This window comes from Austrofundulus limnaeus, unplaced genomic scaffold (genome assembly GCF_001266775.1).
Source record: "Austrofundulus limnaeus strain Quisiro unplaced genomic scaffold, Austrofundulus_limnaeus-1.0 Scaffold347, whole genome shotgun sequence".
In the NCBI taxonomy this organism is placed as follows: domain Eukaryota; kingdom Metazoa; phylum Chordata; class Actinopteri; order Cyprinodontiformes; family Rivulidae; genus Austrofundulus; species Austrofundulus limnaeus.
In genome coordinates this window covers 292594-300359 of record NW_013952749.1, presented here as the reverse complement: position 1 = coordinate 300359, position 7766 = coordinate 292594, and the positions used below count along the sequence as shown (strand labels likewise).

Below are 7766 nucleotides of genomic sequence, written 5' to 3'. Positions count from 1 at the left end.
AATAAATAGTTTTTTTAATATTTCAACATTAAATCCACACAGAAATGATGTTTTAGGAATAACAAAATGGTATTTTTGGAAACAGRTTCCAAAGTGAAACATTGAAATATGAACCTTGCATTTTCATCTGGACAGCCTGGCTGACTTGTACAATTCTGTAAAAGGGATTTTAACTCTCAAGTCTCTTTCCCCTGTGATGGACTTGTAACCTGTCTGAGTTGTATCTCGCCTCTCACACTCGTGACTGCTAGACCTGGGCACCAGTGACCCGGAAAGGAAGACGTGGGTAAAATGATGGATGGATGGATGGTCTCTTTTCTGGTTAAGGAAGGGGTAAGTAAAAAAAAATAAAATACGGGGGTGGTCAAAAAGAGGGGGTGGAATAAATATGTAGTTGATGCAATATCACTGTAACCATAGGCTGCAATTTTATATCACCACATCAAAGCAAAACAGAATTCAGACTATGGTTCAACAACGCTCGCCTCTAAAATCCTTACAAACCATTGTGGTGTGAGGGAATGGGAAACTGCTTTCAAATGCAACATACAGCATGATACAATTATGTTTGCTTTAATAATAATGTGAACCAGCAATATAATTCAGCTGCGAATGTACAGCTTTCCCCCCGGGGGGTGTGAGATCGTGCCAAATGAATCACAGTATGCTGCAGCTGAGATCTGACGGTGCCGTCTCCAGCTCAGTATGCACAGGCAGTGCATGCAAGGTCATTGAGGGAGATTCACCACAACATCYACAGGAACCATCCATCTCACTTATCACCGTACGTGCCACAGTGAGTAATCATATTATGATAAATAGGGATTCTTTCCATACGAACAAACAGAAAAGCGCCGATTACACAAGTGGATTTATCTGAGCAACGAAGAGCAGAATGTTCGCACATATACCGCAGATAATAAATTCGCACACAGATATCTGAGCATTCTGTAGAACTCTCTTGAAGACACCTGTCATCTTTTCCATCGCTATATTCCTTCACCCAGCAAGGAGAAAAAAAAAATAAAATCACAGAAAATCTGCTCTACTTTTCATCGACTTCTGTAAATAAAAACTCACACAAAAGCAAATCTGAAGGAAAGCCATCCTATGGCTGCAGGTTGTCAAATGAAGATGAAGGTGATATATGTGTGTGTGTGACAGTGTGTGTGTGTGCGTGTTTGGTTGCAGGAAACAGCAGAGGAGGAAGTAAAAATCTCACATCAGCAGAAGGTGAGCAAACACGGTAAAAGACGAGCGGGAGGCTGAGCACAATAACGGAGCAGGGTAAACTGTGTGACGGTGAGAAGGCTTGTGTGTGTGTGTGTGTGTGGGGGGGGGGGGGGSRGGRGAAGCACATCTATTTGTGGAGGGAACAGATGGGAAAACAGTTAAGGGAACCACAAGGGTATCACTTATCATCCATATGATGAGGCGATGCTGACTGGGTGACCGGCCTCGTGCAACATCTGGCCTTCTGACTCAAACCACGAGCAGCCAGCTYCCGGCTCATCTAAACACTCATCTGCAAGGGTCACAAGGTCATTAGGTCTCGGTCGGGTTCCTGACAAATCCGTGAAAATGTGAACATGTATGCAAACTCGAGTATGACCTAGTCATAAAACATATAACCTTTACATTTTGATAGAGAATTCGAAAATCAGCCTGAATTGTAGTTAAAATACAAAAAGTCCCCCCAAAAAGGCTTTAACTTCTGCATTATAATAGGAACAAAGCCACAGTTTTATTAGAAAAACTGAATAAAAATGATTTTTTTTCACTGTCAGCTTATCACTTCCTGTCTGCTGTCAAATCAAATATTTTGTTCCAGTATCACACTGTATGGTGCAATGAAACCATTTCACTTTTGAAACAAACATGTAACAGAATAAATCTGCTGGTAACAACATGTTAATTTGGTTTAACTGTGGTTGTTTGCAGATTTGTTTCAGTGGCTGAAGACGGCTGCAAACTGAAACACTGAGGGAAAGTCATGATCCAATGTCTGAGACTATTAGACAGTTAGACATATTTTAAACTATATCAGTTATAAATGAATTGTTTTCTGTTTTTTCTTTGATGTTATAAACATAGTGTTGTAATTTTTTTATCTTGTCAATCAAAATATGAGTAATGTATTCATATTTTGTTTACATTTTTCCCATCCACTTAACTAAAATGGCTGTCTCATATTGCCAGTTGAACACACATTTCTAGCCGTCTCTATCCCTCGGCACCTTTTTCTGGCAACTTCCAAAAAAAAAAAGGTCAACTTTACTTAAAATCCTGACAGCATGACAGACACAATTAGGCACAAATTCCATCTACTTCTTTCCAAATAAACTCAAGCTGAAAATATTCAGAGTGAGACCACCAGAAGTAGTTAAATATAATAATTTGTGCCCAGACCCCACAACTATCATAATTGTATAAAGCCTCATTCAGCTCATTCTGAAACTCCACTTGCTCTCACCTTTCACAATCTCTCAGTCAGTGGTATCATTTTAATCACACACACATTTTCATGCATCTGTTATTTGAAAATGTAAAAAGAAAACTTGCAAATAATAAATCTTGCCTAAAGAGCTGTCTCAGTTAAAATCTAGGCTGCATTGCGACTTATAAAGCTATCCGTAAGCTATATGTAAATCTGCACGGCATGCCTCTGTCGCTATAAAACAACAATAACAACAACAACAACAACAACAACAACAACAACAACACAAAAACAACAACACAAAAAGCAAAGCAGGAAGCCAAAGGTCAGACAGGACAGAGAAACAGCTTGGACCCTCTCCTGTTAAACATGACCTTTCCTTACCAGCCAGTGTTGAACTCAACATGAGCATCAAAGAAGCCGACAACAGGTGCCGTGGCTGCGTTCCAGCCGTGGATTCTGGCTCGGATCAAACCCTCCCGCTTGTTGTTCCTCACGATCTTCACCAGGCCCGGGTAGCGTTTGTTCACATACTGGTCCAAGTTGAATTTCAGCTCCACTGGAACAGAACAAAAGTATAAAAAGAATCCTCCTTTAAATTAAAGCTTTTACAAAATGTAACAAATTATTTGAGAAGATGTTGCTGGCCAAATTTGACCTCCTTTATATTTGTCATGTTAAAAAATAATGGTAAACTTTTACAGTAACATGCAGTTTTTGAAGAAGCTGGTACCGTTTGACTTTTCCTTCCAGTTTCCATCCGATTTATCTTAATATATCAACCCTAACCCAAAATACAAACTAGGAACCTCCTAACTGCTTGGACAATGTCTTAGTATCACAAAGAATCCAAGAGGGAAAATAGACATTTATCTGGTTATAAATAGTTTAAATTTGTTCTTCACTCTATAATAAACTCAATAACTGTAGAAGACTGTGGTTAAATGAAATATACTGTAGGTTTGAGACAAATCCATCCATATTTTGAAGTTCACACCATTTTATAGCAGAACAAAGACTATTGTTACCAGTGAGTCTGCTTTTGTTAATTTATAGTTTTTGATGTTCACAAGTATCTTTAAAAATTTGAATAATGAATAAATTTGTGTCCTAAACAAAGATGATTGTCATCACTACATTTCACTTCTCAATGCTGATTTTACTGCACTTTAAGAACAGAAGAGGCAAGAAGAGGAAGCCCTGATATTTTAGTCTCCACCTTCCCTAAAATTAATCTGTTTTAGTCCAACAACAGTCAGAAGTGGAATCTATTTGATCAGTCTAAATGAGATTATGTTAAAGGTTACTATAAAGGCTGCTGTTGTCAAAGAAACCAGAAACAACGGATCTGAATGTCAGACTCAGAGGGCCTTATGAACCTGATAAGACAGCCAAAGTAGGCTCACTCTGCTACTGAATAGAGCGAGGCTCAATTAAATCTCCAGCCACGGCCAGTGTCTCTGCATGCTTTATCAGAGGAGGGATGTTAATTATGCTACCTGCATCTGATGAGACATCGAGCACTACAAAGAAAAAAATTTCACCAGGAACAAACAGCTAAAGGGGATGAATGGTAATATTAATACATTTGATTTAATCAGGCTTTAACTCAGTAGACACAAGACAGTGAATGTAACTTTTTAAATAGATTTTAAAGTAGTTTTTTTTCATACTACAGCCCTCCAGAATTTATCACAACCACGTGGATTGAGAAAGCAGAGTTACAAAACTTTATCAAAATGTGAAATTATAAGATTTCTGGAATCAAAAATAGTTACACGTTTAGATTTACATATAATAAACCGTGGCTTCATATAAGCAATCTGTAACTTGACACCCCCTCTTTTAATGTTTATTTAAAAAGATTTAAACAAAATCACATTTGGTCAAAATGACCTCAGCACATTTTCAGATTCCTGCTTTTTAAACTACTTTTTGATCCCTGGATCCTCCTGGATATCATGAGCAATTCCAGCAATATGCCTTGATTTGTTATTCTAATTAGGATAAACTCATCAATATTAGGTTTGATTTCCATGTTTAGGTTATTCTCAGGATTTTTTTTTTACTTAATTTTAAAGAGGAGACCACAAATAATATTTGGATATTAAGAATGTTTGAAAAAAAAGACAAACATTTAAGGCTTTTCTGCTCAAAATCATTCTTTTTATAGCTACTCAAAAAAAGAGACTTCGACAATATTCTTTAAGATTATCAATCCATCATTATCTATATCTGCTTCTTCCTCTCAGGGTCACTGGTGTCTATATCCAGCAGTCACTGTGTGAGGGATTAAATGGGTTTGGTTTCATGTGGTGGGAACGTGACAAGTGCATTGTGTTTAAGAGTGACCTAGTCAATCATCAAACATCTTTTTTTAAATATTGTTGCAAAAAAATGAAATTTAGCTATTCATTTAACTCTAACCAGGATTTGTGTGTTTCTGATAATGTGGGAGTGATTTTTAGCTTTTATCAAGTGTAGCCTTGGCTGTTAAACTATTTTTAGCTTTTCATCAGCAATGTGAAATTCCTGATTGTGTCTGAGCCAGGTTTGTCAGCTGAGATGGACCGAGTGGGGGCCGAAACCTGCTGGAGGGGAGGAGAGGACAGTGGGGGTGTGTGGAGAAATGGACGAAACTACAATTTACTGAGGGATAAAAACAGTCTAAAAAGGGAAAAAAATAGCGCCACAGTTGAGATATTTATTATTATTATTATTATTATTATTATTATTATTATTATTATTATTATTATTATTATTATTATTATTATTATTATTATTATTATTATTATTATTTTAAAACAAATTTAAAGCATCAGATACAAAAGACACGGGCCATTCTTATGGGAGGGTTAAACTGAGTCCTTCTATGATTTTATTAATCTGACAGCTTATTAATTATGAATGCACAATTTGATGCAGAGCCTTGATCTTCCTCATTCCTAATGCTGAACATGCTCCACTGATTTCCTCTTTAAATGGCAATAAACTGAAGAGATAATAATTTGAATTTTCATAATAATAATAATAATAATTTTATATATATATATGTGTGTGTGTGTGTGTGTGTGTGTGTGTGTGTGTGTGTGTGTGTGTGTGTGTGTGTGTGTGTGTATGTATTTAAATGACTAGTCAGCAGAAAATACATTTTGCACTAAAGCCTGTCATTATCTTGTAACAGTGTTGATGTGAGGACTGAAAAGGCTCCTTTGCTGCAGTTTCTCTCCGGGTCACATAGTCCAGTGCATTTCTCTGCTAATGTATTTCTTCCAGCTGTATGAAAAAGAGCCMGCGTTCTCCGCTTTTACAGACGAGACTGGCTGTCCTCGGTGGAAGTAAAGTTTGCCGGGCATAGCAAGTTGAACAAATTGCTGTCTGTGTTTTATAGGAGGATTGATGGTTGTTTGAGCTTCTCCTGCAGGTTACTGCTGAGCGCTCCACTTTCTGAAGGAGAGATTAATAAGGATGCTTGTGGGACACGGGCTCAGAACAGCACCCACACCTACTTGCTGACTTTGGCTTGTGAAATAAATCAGCCAGCGAAAGTGTAAAAAAAAAAGGCAACGTAATCCCTAGCCTTTGTGATTGAGGAGACACAGTGAGCGGAAGGATTGTCAGGAGTCTTTTTTCTAGCTGAACGCCTTATATCGTTGTGGTCGCTGCGGGGCAAGGAGGGTGGGGAAGGGAGAAAGACTTCAGAAGCACTGACCCTTGAAGAAAACAAGCATTAGTATCTGACAGGATATTAAAGCAGCAAACAGCTCACAAGGACTTTTTTATGTCCTTTTATGTTTCAATCAAATATTGTGTGCTCCGTTTTTAAAACAGAATTATGCAATATATATATATATATATATATATATATATATATATATATATAGAAACAATTTTCACTTCTGTGTCTGAAGAATCCTTGTGTGGTGGATGTTTTTACACTAATGCCATAAGGGAGGATTATTAGCTCATTGCTGTCGTCCCATGAGGGTGAGTCAGGGCTAAAAGCTGGATCATGACTCGGTGATGAAGCAGGGGCCTCTGTGAGAGTTCTGTTTTTACTCTTTGCAAACCTGCAGGATTTTCCTGACTTTTATTTTAGTAAGATGATTTTCAACTCCATTGTTACTTGTGTGCTGCTGTGTTTTTTTTTAGCTTCAGTAAAATGATCCCTCTCAGAGGAAGAACATTTTCTTCTGCTCTAAAGCCCAGTCTCCTGAATGTGGACTTATGGACTTGTCTCAGACATTGATCCCGAAACAGGTTGGAAATTGATTTGTTTCATCGATCATGGGCAGACTAGTGAACTTACAAAGCAAGAAAACTGGCTTGCCCCATGCAATATGATGAATGAAATATTCAAATAAATAAATAAATAAATAAATAAATAAATAAATAAATCTGATCCACCTTATCCGGGTATAAAACTCTCAGAGTAATAATACTGACAGGTTGTGTTAGAGTGCATTTATTCACTGAACCCTCCTAATAAAAACACAAAAGATASATTTTAGATTCTTACACATAAAAATAAATCATCCTTTTTTTGTGACAATGACCTGAACTATGAMAAACAACTCAGTGATACTTGAATAAAATTAGGTTTTGTCTCTGCTTCTGCAGAAAATATGTTCAAGTTTTGCCACCATATTGTTGAATATTATCTCAATAAAGAACAGAAAAAAATTTAATGTAAAATAACACACTTCAAAGAGTAAAAAAAACTATTGAAAACATGAAGAATCACAACAAAAGGAAGCTAAAACATGAATACAAAAAAGTTTCCCTTCATTACATTTCATATCACCATGACTCAGGTGGATTTTCTGCCCTGCATTAATGAGCAAATCCTACTTTTTAAAGGTCTAATCAAATAAAATAAATTTTAAAAAAGATCCTTACTCAAAATTAATTTAAAATCTTAATATCGAGGGATGCTTTTTAAAATGTATTTTCGATGAATCATTAAGGTTTTTTTTTTAATTTTTTCTTGTATTTTATGAAGGTGAATCCGGCAGGATTTAATCAGCCTTTCATTTCCCCTAAGATTATGAATAAAAATAACCCACAGTCATTCTGGTTGACACAGGCAGCCAAATCTTATGGATGAAAAAATTAAAGTAAGATGACAGAGCTGTTGTTGTGAATAAACTCAGCTGCTAGTAAATGTCACAGGCTGTCTCAGTAAAAAATTAAATAAATCAAAATGTATTACCATCATTTTTTGGAGAGGGGTAGTTTGGGGGCTTTTTTGTAAAGGTCATGTTAATGTTAATTTTCTAATGTTGCAACAGCTCTAACGCTGAAAAAAAAAATCATGTGTTGAGTGAGA

At 36.5% G+C, this 7766-nt stretch overlaps 1 protein-coding gene across 1 annotated transcript in view; it reads right to left on the bottom strand.

Moving 5' to 3' along the window:
• The window catches only part of galnt9 (polypeptide N-acetylgalactosaminyltransferase 9), a 127923-nt gene that overhangs the window by 66152 nt on the left and 54005 nt on the right, over positions 1 to 7766 (bottom strand). Inside the window, exon 4 of the mRNA XM_014022897.1 lies at positions 2822 to 2996. Coding sequence (XP_013878351.1) covers positions 2822 to 2996 — 175 coding nt within the window. The remainder of the gene's footprint in view (positions 1 to 2821; positions 2997 to 7766) is intronic.